Below are 14,735 nucleotides of genomic sequence, written 5' to 3'. Positions count from 1 at the left end.
ATTATATATTTTCTTTTCAATTTCATTTATTTTTCTTTTCTATTCTTCTGATTTCCCACGATGTTCAAGATGAAAGAAAAAAAAAATGAGCGACATCTTCTTCAAATGATCTCAGTTCCCATGCTGTGCAACCTCCATCTCTTACTTACCTCCAGTAACAACAACTTCGGTATGTACGTACAAAAGAAATGGGATGTACACACATACAAACGTACAGAACGTTAGCGGTAACTACTTAGTTTGCTAAGTTCTTTTACTAAAGTACTACGGCCGGCTACAAAACTTCTATTCTATCGTCTCGGTTCATGTTATTTTATTTTTTACACTTGCGTTATTTTTTATTACTATTATTATTATTGTTTCTAGTTTGCGCATCTGCCATGTGCATTTTGTTTTCAAGTAGTTTGTTTTTTTATTAGTGGAATATTGTGGCCATATGACTTCCTTCCGCTTTCTATATATCTTTTATTTTATTTACATAGTGGGCACATCATCGACCCATCCGGTGCAATAGTTATATGCAAGGTGAGCCATCTCTTCTTAGAAAGCTGGCTATTCTTCTGGCGTCTGGCGATTTGTTGCAGCTTCTTTCTCAAGATCATTTTCCACTCATCCACCCAAAGATGGAGATCATCCATTCCTCTAATATAGCCATACCTTCAAAACTGTCCCATTTTAGTTGTTTGAACGAGAATTTTTCTTTTTCATGGTTTTTCCCCCCGTTCTACCCATTGCACTTCTTAAAAATCTTAATTTCCCTAACATAGGCGACAGTTTCCCTAGTGTATTTAAGGCCTGCAATTCACTTCTACATGAGTGAATGGCGAGAAAAGTTGAGTGATAAATTGCTATTTGGGTTTTCCTTGGTAACTTCTCTTTTTCACGGATTTTTTTTTTGTTTTGTTTCTAGCGGAGGAAAAAATCTTCATTTAGTTTTCCGCCATCATTTATTTTCATTCTCAAGTATAGTTAATTGAAGGAAACCTGCCCTATGCTTCGTTACTTGATGGAGAAGGTCATTTTCAATATTCCGGTCTTGGATTCCATAACTTTTTTGCTACCTCTTTGCTTTCCCTATTTCCCAAATTCGGAAAGTTCCTCACGTATACTTTGATACGCTATGTCTGGAGCGGAAGGTACCTTGCCTCCATTAGTAGCTGCCTAGCCCCGGTCTTGGCTAAATCTTAGATGGTGTTTTGGAATGGAGTAATGAATAAGTATACGTAGATAAATTTGTCACTATTTTTACTGCAAAGGAGATTTTAATCGGGTTCTGTTTGGGATTACCTTGACTGCGTTAGTGTTTCATTACGATGTGCAGAGATAACAATGTATTACCTTTCTCTTCTACGTCTTCTGAGTTCAGCATTGACAATATTTTTATACCTTTAATGTTCAAGTAGAATCTCATACAATTGATTACCAATCTTTGCTCGCACTATACTAAACTTAGTTTTATACAATAACTTGAGTGCTGTAAGATGTTGATAATGTATCATTCTACTAATCTAGTTCCAGAAATGTCTATCTTACTATCACAATGGTCCATTACAAAAAAAGAAAAAAAAAAATATGCTAGTCAATATCCGCTGAAAGAGATGTAGGTCTTCTAGCCGTATGTACGGATAATTGGTCTTGCCTTTCAAAGATGGAATCTAGGCTGTGACCAATCCGTAGCTATCATATTACCAGTCCTTAATATCAGCTTATTTTGTTCTGAGAAGGTTTTTCTTTTTTGGCCTATTTCTTCTTCATTTAGTTCAATCTGATATTAGAGGAAACCAAATTCATTTTAAATTTATCTTTGGTAAACTTTTCTTTCCGGTCGGAGAAACAATAAACTGCGCACTGCGACAGCGACAGCGATGCCACCTAGCGGGTGCAATCACATATTCAATTTTAGCCTTTGTGTTTTTACTAAACACATTACTATTGCTTTTAGTAATTTACGCAGGTCTAAAGTAATTTTTTGTTTTACAAAAGAACAATTTTTTTTATTTTTTCTTTTCAAACTATCCTATTCTTAGTGGGAAATTAATAATGTGTCTTAACATATTATTAGAAATGACCCTGTATTAAGATTATCTCGTCATCAATGGAAACTGCGACGAAATTTTGGTAACTTGAGTATCGGTTCAAGGTTATTTGGTAAGAATAGAGTGAACTACGTGTCCCAATTATATGTTGTGATTCAAACGAATTAAGAACTCTAGGAAATCATGCTTGCCAAAAAGATGTTTAGGGGATTTTCTTCTTTTTTTTTTAACCTTCACTTGTCCTTGTAAGCGGAAGAGATACAATCGTGTGGATGCAGGCAGGTTATCTGATCTGCCGTATTGACAGTTCTTGAGCCAAGTACAGAGAGGAAAGAATTACAATGGAAATCTCCATTTTTTTTTTTTTCAACATATTCGCACATATAAAAATACAAATTCAATTTACCTATTTTGAAAATTAAATATTAAACCTTTGATTATAGTTAATATTCAAAGATTCCCTCCTAAACATTCGGTAATTGGAAGGACTTTAGGTAGTTCTAATTAGTGAAGTATACACATTTAGTGCGCTAATCATTTAGTTATACTCGTACTATAACCGCATTGAATTTATGTAATGCGTTACAACTATCATCATCATAAATGTATAAAGCATTCCAGGTTGCGTTCTACGTTTAAGCAGTATAATGGAGAATTTGAATCATACGAGGGTCGTTTGAAAAGTCCGTGCAAAAATAAAAACTACTTAATTTTTTAGTCTCCTTTTAGGCTTATACACTTCGTCCAACGCTGCTCTAGTTTGTTGATCCCTTCCGAATAATAGGATTTGTCCAAGTCTGAAAAATAGCCATTCGTTTCTGCAATCACCTCCTCGTTTGAATAAAATCTTTTTCCCGCCAGCCATTTCTTCATATTGGGGAAGAAATAGTAGTCCGAGGGAGCCAAGTCTGGAGAATAGGGGGGATGTGAAACGAGTTGGAACCCTATTTCCATTAATTTTGCGACCACAACTGCTGAGGTGTGAGCTAGTGCGTTGTCGTGATGGAAAAGGACTTTTTTGTGGGCCAATCGTGGGCGTTTTTCTTGCAGCTCGGTTTTCAAACGGTCCAAAAACGATGAATAATATGCACCTGTAATAGTTTTACCCTTTTCCAGATAGTCGATGAGGATTATTCCTTGCGAATCCCAAAAGACAGTCGCCATAATCTTTCCGGCCGAAGGAACGGTCTTCGCCTTTTTTGGCGCAGATTCCCCCTTGGTAACCCATTGTTTAGATTGTTCCTTGGTCTCAGGAGTGTAGTGATGTATCCATGTTTCATCCACAGTGACGAAACGACGCTTAAAGTCCTGCGGATGATTCTTCTGGAACAGCTGCAAACCGTCCTTGCAACACTTCACACGATTTCGTTTTTGGTCAAGCGTGAGCAATCGCGGCACCCATCTTGCGAATAGCTTTGTCATGTCCAAATGTTGATGCAAAATATTATGTACCCGTTCATTCGAGATGCCCACAGCACTAGCAATCTCACGCACCTTCACTCTTCTGTCATCCATCACCATATCATGGATTTTATCAATGATTTCTGGAGTAGTAACCTCAACAGGGCGTCCAGAACGTTCAGCGTCACTTGTGCCCATATGGCCACTCCGAAAATTTTGAAACCACTTATAAACTGTTCTAATCGAAGGTGCAGAGTCACCATAATGTTTATCAAGCTTCTCTTTAGTCTTCTGAGGCGTTTTGCCTTTCATAAAGTAGTATTTAATCAACACACGAAATTCTTTTTCGTCCATTTTTTGAAAATCACTCGACTTCCTCGATTCAAACGAATGCCAAACACAAAGAAATAGACCGATCTGGCTGAAACTTGGTGTGTGTTCTTCCAAGAGATGCTACTAACTAAACATAACCTCGATACGCCCCAGTGGTGCTATCTCTCTGACTTTGCACGGACTTTTCAAACGACCCTCGTATCTCCTTTGGTCTCATAGATCCAAAGGTTTCATAGTGCATCACTCAATTGCCGTTTCCTCCTCTTCCTGACACAATCTGCACACAACGGTTCCAAGCTAATAAGCCCCCACCTTGTACAGATGACTGTGTACTGTGTAAATGTAATTGGGTGTAAATATATGTTGCTCATGTTCATGTTGTTAGGCTGGGATACCCGCAGGGTCCCTAAAGTACCCTGAAGAAGTGGCTAATCCACTTACCCCTACGGGGTTCTGGGTGTAACCTGGACCTGCTGGGCAAATGTTGAACTATCTAGAATGGGATCATCCAGCGGTTTCTGGTTCTTAACAATTTGATGATAAGGAAATTGGAGGATGAATGGATTGAAGAAGCTTTAGAGAGAGTGATCCATGGGTAGAACTAGGCTGAAAGATTTTAGAAAGGGATGAAGATATAAAAATCATTCCCTCCCTAGGTTGTAAATGAGAGATTTGGAAGGAACTCTCTTTGGGCAGACATATACACAAAATACGAGTAGACACAGCTGTGTGGGCTAACAGCATTCAGGTCTGTAAGCCCTCGTTTGGTCAACCCTAGATTTGGTATATCCGAAAAGGGAATAGTCCATGGGGATGCTTTGGAGCCCAGGGATTATCCGCGAGGCAAGCCGAAAGGTACCGGAAATAGTCATTACAGACCAACGCTTTTAAATCCCCTTAAATAAGGAAATCGTTCTAGATTTGCAAATAGTCTAACAAATCCAGACTACTTTTTCAAACGGGAACGGCGAGACATCGAAAATGACGAGCGTTCCATAACCTCCATTTAAAAGAGTTATTTTTTTTTTTAAATCTTATTACTTCTTGCAACACTAGAAGAGTAGTAATTTCTCCATTTTTAAAGGCCACCATATGAAAATCCAAATCATGTAACCAAGTCAACAATGTAACCTTATCTTTATGAGACAGTTACTGAAAAGTCTTTGACTATGAAATAAAACTAAAGGAAAGGGAAGGGTGGGGACGCCACCAACACTCAGAATACCTTCACTTATGCAATAACAAATATATTTGGTATATTTACAATTTTAAACTCATATTCAAAACGGATCATGATCCAAATACATAAAACTGAATTAATTAGACTTACAGGTTTTCTAACTTAATTACACTGTCAGGTTTTCTGACTTAATTAAACCGACAGGTTTTCTGACTTAATTGGGCTGACAAGTTTTCTGACTTAATTAAACCGACAGGTTTTCTCACTTAATTGGGCTGATTATAACACTCACAAATTGATTTATCACAAGACGACAAAAGTACATCGTTCAACCGGGCGGCTAAAGGGTTGTCCAGTTCTTGGCGAAAACAGTTCCAGCCAGACCGACGCTAAAAACCTGGCAATGGCGGACACACAGACATAATCAGTTGGCACCCCTACTCTCTTGAGATGCCCAAGGGCAACTGAACTTCTGCCTTGCACTGGTCACCATCCCCACCACGTCCAAACAACCAATGCTGCCAACGGACAATTGTCGCTCAAAGAAAATTCTGGTCAAGGGGGACCGCAACTCCTTGTGAGGATCCAACATCCTCCCCCGCAGTGGACTCGCCAGAGTTCCACTCACTGATTTCGGGGCAGGAAGAGCTTGCTGACTGGCCCCCTGGTCGCTCCTGACATAGTTCAGACTTCTGCCACTCTTGCCACTTAATTGCGATTAATAGACTTCCTTGGCATCAGGTAGAGATGCAATCTTGACATTGATGAAAGGCCAGCAGAGTCCGATGCCAGTGGTGCTGGAACGCTCTTCCAGTTGACTCGTAGGAGGGTTAAACGGTGCTGACTTGATACTGAAACCTTTCAAATTTAGACTGATTGACTAATTCCCTGGGGAAACTACTGACTGGCTGACTGACTGACTAAGAGGACTGATTCACTATTTGACTGAAAAAGTAGGCGTAGGGATTTGACTGACTTATTGACTGAAAATCCAGGGATAAGGAAGTTACTGGCTGACTGATTAGAGAAATGGCCATGGATAAACTTGACTAACTGACTTAGAGCATGGCCATTGGACACTTGACTAATTGACTAAAAGAAAGGCCACAAGAGACTTGACTGTTTGACTGAGGAAATGGCCATGACGAAAATTTGACTATCTGACTGAGGGAATGGCCATTAAAATTTTGACGCACTGACAGAGGGAATGGCCATAAGAAAACTTGTCTAATTGACTAAGGAATGACCATAGGATAATTGACTTAACTGACAACCTGAAGGAATGGCCATGATGAAATTTGACTATTTGACTAAGGGAATGGCCAGGATAAACTTAAATGACAAACTGAGAGCTAGGCTACGAGAAAATTTTGACTAACTAACTAAGGGAATGGCCATAAGAAACTCGACGGAGTGTCTAAGAGAATGGCCGCAAGAAAATTGACTGACTGACTAAAGGTATGGCCACGAGGATAATTTGACTAACTAAGGGAATGGCCATAAGAAACTCGACGGAGTGACTAAGGGGATGGCCAGGGAGGAACTTGACTGACTGACTAAAGGAATGGGCATTGTCATGGGCTGGAGGAAGGAGGTTGAGTACTAGGTCAATGGGAGGCTGGGACTTAAGGAGGACAAGTGGGATATGGCGGATAAGTGGGGCTTGACACTTACAGACAGAAATTTAATTTACAATAAAATTAAAAAATTAAAAACCAATTGAGAATCCCTAGACTATGGACTAAACATATACAACGACTAATGACAAATAACATGTGGTTTAAAAAAGAAATTTAACTTTAAGACAAAATTAGAAAAGACAAAAGATAGAAAAGACTAATGACAAAAAACATAACGTTAACAAAGGAAATTTTAAAACAAAATTCAAATGTGACAATGCATAGACAAGACATGTCTATATAGACTAATGAAAACTTAATATAGTTTCAAATATAAATTTTAAAACAAGTTTAAAAAGTGACATGGCACTAATGACAATTCAATACAATTTAAAATATAAAATGCAATTTTTAAAACAAAATTCAATCAAAGGTATTCTGAGTGTCTTCCCGGGTTTCGGCACCATGAAAAGTCTTTGACTATGAAATAAAACTAAAGGAAAGGGAAGGGTGGGGACGCCACCAACACTCAGAATACCTTCACTTATGCAATAACAAATATATTTGGTATATTTACAATTTTAAACTCATATTCAAAACGGATCATGATCCAAATACATAAAACTGAATTAATTAGACTTACAGGTTTTCTAACTTAATTACACTGTCAGGTTTTCTGACTTAATTAAACCGACAGGTTTTCTGACTTAATTGGGCTGACAAGTTTTCTGACTTAATTAAACCGACAGGTTTTCTCACTTAATTGGGCTGATTATAACACTCACAAATTGATTTATCACAAGACGACAAAAGTACATCGTTCAACCGGGCGGCTAAAGGGTTGTCCAGTTCTTGGCGAAAACAGTTCCAGCCAGACCGACGCTAAAAACCTGGCAATGGCGGACACACAGACATAATCAGTTGGCACCCCTACTCTCTTGAGATGCCCAAGGGCAACTGAACTTCTGCCTTGCACTGGTCACCATCCCCACCACGTCCAAACAACCAATGCTGCCAACGGACAATTGTCGCTCAAAGAAAATTCTGGTCAAGGGGGACCGCAACTCCTTGTGAGGATCCAACAGTTACAGTAAACCTTCTCCGAGTTATTCCATCCATACTCCAGTCATGTTTCACTAATAGTAATCAATAAATCGATGCTTATAAATAATTTTTTCAAAGAACCTTTGCCTTTAATATTTACTCATAGTACCGTTTGTTTTCCAACATATCACGTGGAAACGTAAAACGAAGATTTTTTTCTTCTTATTTTCCGCTTTTAACAACCTTGGGTCATATGGCGAACCCCAACAAAATCTGTCGCCAGTACTTTCTATCCTCCCAATCACCCTCTGATAGGCCTCTTGCTGCCTTGCCTCCTCCACCAAGTGCAACCATCTCTTTCTTGGGCGGCCTCTTTTCCATCTCTCCTCCGGGACTCTCTTACCCCATTCTTCTGGAGATGGCCGTACCACTGCAACTGTTTGGTCTCAACGGTGTGCACTATGCTTGTGCCACCGACCTTAAAGATATCTCGTATCAAGTCGAGTAAAATGAAGATAGTAACAAAAGAAAAATGTAACCTACCTGAAAGCCAGTTTCCGGTTAAATTCTCGACAACCATTACAGCGGAAGTCTTTAAACTTCTTCAATGTCCAGCTGAATGAAACGTTGTAGCTTTTAATTGAAATTTTCTTTTTAGGAAAATTAATTTTTTTTGGAGGGATTTCTGTGGGTGGTAGAAGAAGTTTTCTACTATAAAGTGCAATTTAACTTTAGAATTCTACTTTAGAGGCATACTTGTGACTGAAATTCCCGGATTGGATTAAATTTTTGATCGAGAATGAGAAGAACTTCTGGAATATCGATAGACCTCTCGATTTTTTTTTTTTAAATGTAATTCTAATCAGTAAAATGGAGTTTAAGGAGGGATTCTGGTAAGTCACGCTTCCCTCAGAAAACGTATTATTACAGTGAAACTAGAGTGAGACTAAATAACTTTTGTTATGACACTGGTTAATAATAATTCTGATAAAAATGCTAAGTTTGAGGAAAAGATTAGAATTGACGTAAGATAAAAACTGGGTAAATCTTCATTGCAGACCACATTCTCTTGGTTATTGAGTCACTGGATTGAGATTCCCTGAGATATAATTTCATTTTGGTCCAACCTTCAGACCCAATTGTAACTTACCGATTAGAATTCTCTCCAACCGGAAGTACACCACAGAAAAATCTAAACAAACATATTGCCTGTGCAAATTTATCGTAAAAAGGGGACAGCCAATTTAGTGACGCTACGAAGTTTGGCTAAAAATAAGTGCTGCATCTGCTACCAGTTGCCAAATTGTTTTTTTCGTTTTTTGCACAATAGTATGCAGTTATTTAAAGGTATCTATCAGCATTCCTGTAGAATAACCATTTCGTTTCCTGTAAAGATGGTTAATTATCTAATATTAGCTTATTGTGTAGCCTGGTTTTAACTTCTAAGTTAATTGCAAACATAACCATATCTCTTTGAAATATTTCTTCTATTTGTAAACAAATTTTGAAGTAAACATTTTTTGTTGTTGTTTGCATTATTCTTTGTTTAATTTTTTGAAGTAGTTCTCTTTTTGTTTGTAGTTATAGTTGTTTATAATTATTGTTTGCTTTAGTGAAGTAGACGGTCTGTATACGATTTTCAGTAAATGTAAAACATAACATTTCTGGCAATATTTATGACGTCCGACTACTTGAAATGGAATTATTATCATAGGATAATAATCTTGGATTTTTGGCATCACTCAGACTATCCTATATGAATTTAGAGAACCCAATGAATCACCAACTCTTTGACAACCTGATAACTTAAAAAAAGTTTAGACGCTTGTTATTCTATAAAAGATGGGTTGTTAGGACAATTAGAACTGCAAGCTGGTGTTGAGTACAGGTTTACTAACATACTATCAGGGGTAACTACAATTAACATCTAACACTTCTAAGATAATACAATTACTCGATTATGGTGCGCAGAAATTTTTCATAATTATGTAGGCATTTTTTTTTGGAATTAAGGTCATGTTAATTGTATTCCTAACCAGTTTCAGACAGGTAATCCTTGCCGCTATACATTTCAGTCGTATTTTCCTTAAAAATAGTCACTCAAGTCCGTTACCTGGGGCTCTATCTAGCTAGACAGACGATTAACATGGAAATTGCCGATACCAACTGCTTAAAAAAAAAAGACTATGTGAGAAAAACTCGAAACTTACATTGCCCAACAAAAGACAAGTGTACGAGGGTCGTTTGAAAAGTTCGTGCAAAGTCAGAGAGATAGTACTAGTAGCGCATATCGAGGTTATGTTTAGTTAGTAGCATCTCTTGGAAGAACACACACCAAGTTTCAGCCAGATCGGTCTATTTCTTTGTGTTTGGCATTCGTTTGAATCGAGGAAGTCGAGTGATTTTCAAGAAATGGACGAAAAAGAATTTCGTGTGTTGATTAAACACTACTTTATGAAAGGCAAAACGCCTCAGGAGACTAAAGAGAAGCTTGATAAACATTATGGCGACTCTGCACCTTCGATTAGAACAGTTTATAAGTGGTTTCAAAATTTTCGGAGTGGCCATATGGGCACTAGTGACGCTGAACGTTCTGGACGCCCTGTTGAGGTTACTACTCCAGAAATCATTGATAAAATCCATGATATGGTGATGGATGACAGAAGAGTGAAGGTGCGTGAGATTGCTAGTGCTGTGTGCATCTCGAATGAACGGGTACATAATATTTTGCATCAACATTTGGACATGACAAAGCTATCCGCGATTGCTCACGCTTGACCAAAAACGAAATCGTGTGAAGTGTTGCAAGGACGGTTTGCAGCTGTTCCAGAAGAATCCGCAGTACTTTAAGCGTCGTTTCGTCACTGTGGATGAAACATGGATACATCACTACACTCCTGAAACCAAAGAACAATCTAAACAATGGGTTACCAAGGGGGAATTTGCGCCAAAAAAGGCGAAGACCGTTCCTTCGGCCGGAAAGATTATGGCGACTGTCTTTTGGGATTCGCAAGGAATAATCCTCATCGACTATCTGGAAAAGGGTAAAACTATTACAGGTGCATATTATTCATCGTTATTGGACCGTTTGAAAACCGAGCTGCAAGAAAACGCCCACGATTGGCCCACAAAAAAGTCCTTTTCCATCACGACAACGCACCAGCTCACACCTCAGCAGTTGTGGTCGCAAAATTAATGGAAATAGGGTTCCAACTCGTTTCACATCCCCCCTATTCCCCTAGACTTGGCTCCCTCGGACTACTATTTGTTCCCCAATATGAAGAAATGGCTGGCGGGAAAAATATTTTATTCAAACGAGGAGGTGATTGCAGAAACGAATGGCTATTTTTCAGACTTGGACAAATCCTATTATTCGGAAGGGATCAACAAACTAGAGCAGCGTTGGACGAAGTGTATAAGCCTAAAAGGAGACTATGTTGAAAAATAAAAAAGGTTTACCCCAAAAAATTAAGTAGTTTTTATTTTTGCACGGACTTTTCAAACGACCCTCGTATATTACTGACCCCCATTTGGACTAGACCTGTACGGGTCTGCCAAATGGACAAACATATATTGTATTCTCTTGTTATACAAATTTGTATTCAATTGATTTGTTTAACATTGAAATGTTTCGAGTATTGTATTGGGCTTCGAGTTTCTCTTTAGACATAACTTGAGATTTTTTCGCTGATGGCTAAGCCGTATGACAACCTAGGTACACTTGGACATATCGGACCCTTCATATATTGCATTCATTCCCTACAATCCAAAATCCTGCACATCAAAGTCAGTGCTCCCATTCAATTATCAAAACTAGCTATTCACACCGTCCTCTGAAATCCGTACCGACTTAGCCAAAGCCTGTTACCTGAAATTCCATTCCATTCCAAATTAGCTTCTCATTCTAATCCTCACACTAACCCCTCTAAGACGTCTGAAGCGTCTTTGGCCAAGCGACCATCTGGAAGCCTACCCAGTAAGGCAGTAGCACTTTGTATCACCTGAATGTCCAATTATGGCTATCATCGCTGCGTCACCAGTCTAATATATTGTGTAGGCGACGGTCTTAAGCAATCGTACACCCCTTTATGTAAGTATCCATCTGTTGTACTTTTGGAACCATGCAGTACAGTTGTAAAATTTTTTGGAATAAATATTTTAAAAAGAACGGAGGTTTGCGGGAAGGGAAACACTACGGATTCCACTCTTAAGTGCCATTTCAGAAAATATTTCTTTTGTACTTCTTACATAATTTATAATTCTAGTTTTTTTACATTGATTTGTATCTCAGGTACATCAGTTTTTTTTTCTTTATTTTATTGAAGAGTTTTTTGTTCAGCATGTTTCCTTTATTATTTATAAATAGCACAATAAATACTTTACTCATGTATTAAAAGAGTACACATACTGAGATAATATGCACACAAAGTGACATAAAATATGTTCAGTTTTATTGCAGAGGAATGCTTTTTTTTTTTTTTTTTTTTTTACAATCTTTTTATTAGGTTATTGTGTAATATTGACTCCAAGGTACTCGTTCTACTGTCATAACTGTGCTATTTACATAATGTATACTATCATTTACATACCATTCGCTGTATTTTTTTTATATTAATCCCATTTTTATGGTTGTTTTGTTACAGAAATGGCGAGCTAGAACGTAGCGGCTACCAAACATGGTGCCGGTTAGTTTTTATATTTATTTATTTATTTTTCTGTTTTTTGTATAATACATTTGATGAGTCTTTTGATTATAAAATTAAATGCCAAACGATCCAGAAACTGTCCTTCTAACTTACGAGTATGCAGTTGAATGTAGCTATACTTTCTCTTCACTTTGATCCAGTAATTGCGCCCCCCAGTAACCTTCAAACCCAATTCCTCTTTTTCTTTTGAGGAATGGTTCCATAAAAATGGAAAAAGTAGTGTCACAGAAAATCCAAGGTAGGAAAAAGTGACTGTGAAAGGGTTTAAAGGGTTCAAGCCAAGTAGACTTAGAATAGAAGCTGCCTAAGAATCAGAGTTATATCAGTCCACCGTACGGGACACTCAGAAGTTGGGAAAAAGTGACTGTGAAAGGGTTTAAAGGGTTAAAGCCAAGTAGACTTAGAATAGAAGCTGCCCTAGAATCAGAGATATATTAGACCACCGTTCGGGGGCACTCAATCGCGTTCAGGGCACTCCATTCACTCGCTGAGGATTCATTCTTACACTCTCTTCACGACGTTGCTCTACTCGTCATTCAGTTTAGCCTAGTTAGTTTACGCTTGCTCCTAAGTTAGTGTTAAGACTAGCCATTAAACCCTTTGTAAGTAATATTATCTTTTATTCTATTTCAGCCCTTCAGCCTTCCTAATCTAATCACAATATTCCTCTCGAGCCTATAAATTAATAGCTACTTAAATCTCCTTTCCATCGACATGAACCTCATCTACAGCTAACAACACATCCTGTATTGTAACATGTTCCTTTAAAATTTAATAATTTCTCATTGTACAAATAGTTATTAAATATTATATTATATTTTCTGGTGGTACCTAAAGAGAAATATAAAATTTAAACCGTCTGTAGTTATATTCATTTTGGTTGTGGTTGATACATTTACTCGTACTTCAGACCAACTGATAAACACATAAAAACCATACTCGTCATTCAGTTTAGCCTAGTTGGTTATTGTAATTTACCCTAGTTCCTAAGTTAGTTATTGCTAGCCATTCCTTACTGATCAAATCACAATATGTCGCTCGTTTCTACAAATTAATACCTACTTAATATCTTCTTTTCATGACAGTACTCATCGAAATCAAGCTCATCTACTGTTGTCATCTCAAAAAATTAGGTTAAATTGGACCAAATCTCAAAACATTACTTATACTCTCCGTCGCATCACTCTTCCTCCGATCTACTATGAATCAATTCCAATTCCTCCTGCCAATGTTGTCCGTTATCTTGGTCTGTATTTAGACCAAACATTTGTTTGGATGTACAAGAGTTTGTATTTTGACTTGGAATCCGTTCATTCAACTTAAACGAACCGAAGTTACAGGCGCTTGAATTGTGGGGTTCAACGCAACGCTCCAATCTTCAAAGAATTCAATCTCTACTGTCGAAAATCCTTCTCATTATCGTTTTTGCTTCATTTTATGATTCAAATCTTACTATGCACACAGGCTTAGTAATTCCGTTTGTAAATCAAGTTGCTCGAACGCCTCATAAAAAGTTTCATCAGAACTTACAGTCTCATTCCAATCCTCATCATCTTCATCACATTCCAGATCATCCTCCACGGTGATTAAATCGCCAGAGGCCTCACGATTTTCTGTATTCTGGGAAGAGTAGCTAATCCTAGAGATCACTTAGGGTGTGTTTTTGCTCGGTACTTTCTATCCTCATTTAGTATACAGGGTGTCCCAAGCTATATGGATAACGACTTTTTCTCGGAAACTAAGATAGCTAGAAAAAAACTAAAAAATACGTGTTCCCTTAGTTTTTTGATAGAAATCCAAATTTACTTTGCAAATTTTGTTCGGTGCTTCCAAAAGCGAGATACAGACACCAACTTCATTTTTTCAAATGGGGAGGTGCGGTTTTTATTTCAAAAATAGATTCCTCTATTTTTTTAAAGAAAAATTTACTTGAACGGTTTTTTTCTGTGAGCGATATTTTAGAAGTTATGAATGAAAACATGATTCTTATAAGAAATGACAAAATGATAATATTGTAACGGTTTTTTGATTGAATAAGAAGAAAAGTACTATTTTATTATAAATTTTACTCCTCATTAATATTACAGATCATGCTCAAACTGGCCTCCACCATTAGAGATGCATAGACATGCTCATTCCTGCCAATTGTCCCTTACTGCCAAAGAAATAGATTCGGCTTTAACCGAGTTACAGGCATCTATTATTCTTTGCTTTAGTTCATCTACAGATGCAATCCCGGCTTGATTCTGATACACCTAGATTTAGAAATGCTTTTAGGTAAGCAGAAATAAGAAAAGAAAGAAAAAAGTTATGAATAATCGCCTTGTTTTTCAGGGATACCCAAAGGAAGTAGTCCATAGGTGTCAAATCCGGTGAACGAGGTGGTCACTGAATCGTTCCCCGTGTATAACACGCC

General features: G+C 37.7%; 1 protein-coding gene across 7 annotated transcripts in view; it reads left to right on the top strand.

The window, feature by feature from the left end:
- ASPP (Ankyrin-repeat, SH3-domain, and Proline-rich-region containing Protein) overlaps positions 1–14,735 on the top strand; it is a 602,088-nt gene that overhangs the window by 133,823 nt on the left and 453,530 nt on the right. For 5 of the 7 annotated variants that reach the window (XM_074125838.1, XM_074125841.1, XM_074125840.1 and 2 more), the window contains exon 2: positions 12,256–12,298. In XM_074125838.1, the coding sequence (XP_073981939.1) occupies positions 12,290–12,298 (9 nt within the window). In that variant the 5' untranslated portion in view covers positions 12,256–12,289. The remainder of the gene's footprint in view (positions 1–12,255; positions 12,299–14,735) is intronic. The other 2 variants (XM_074125835.1, XM_074125836.1) reach the window with 1 other exon arrangement.

This window comes from Rhodnius prolixus, unplaced genomic scaffold, assembly GCF_049639745.1.
Source record: "Rhodnius prolixus isolate KJV_2025 unplaced genomic scaffold, Rpr scaffold_3, whole genome shotgun sequence".
NCBI classification, from domain to species: Eukaryota; Metazoa; Arthropoda; class Insecta; order Hemiptera; family Reduviidae; genus Rhodnius; species Rhodnius prolixus.
The sequence above is the reverse complement of the archived record's forward strand: the minus strand, read 5'-3'. Positions and strand labels throughout refer to the sequence as shown.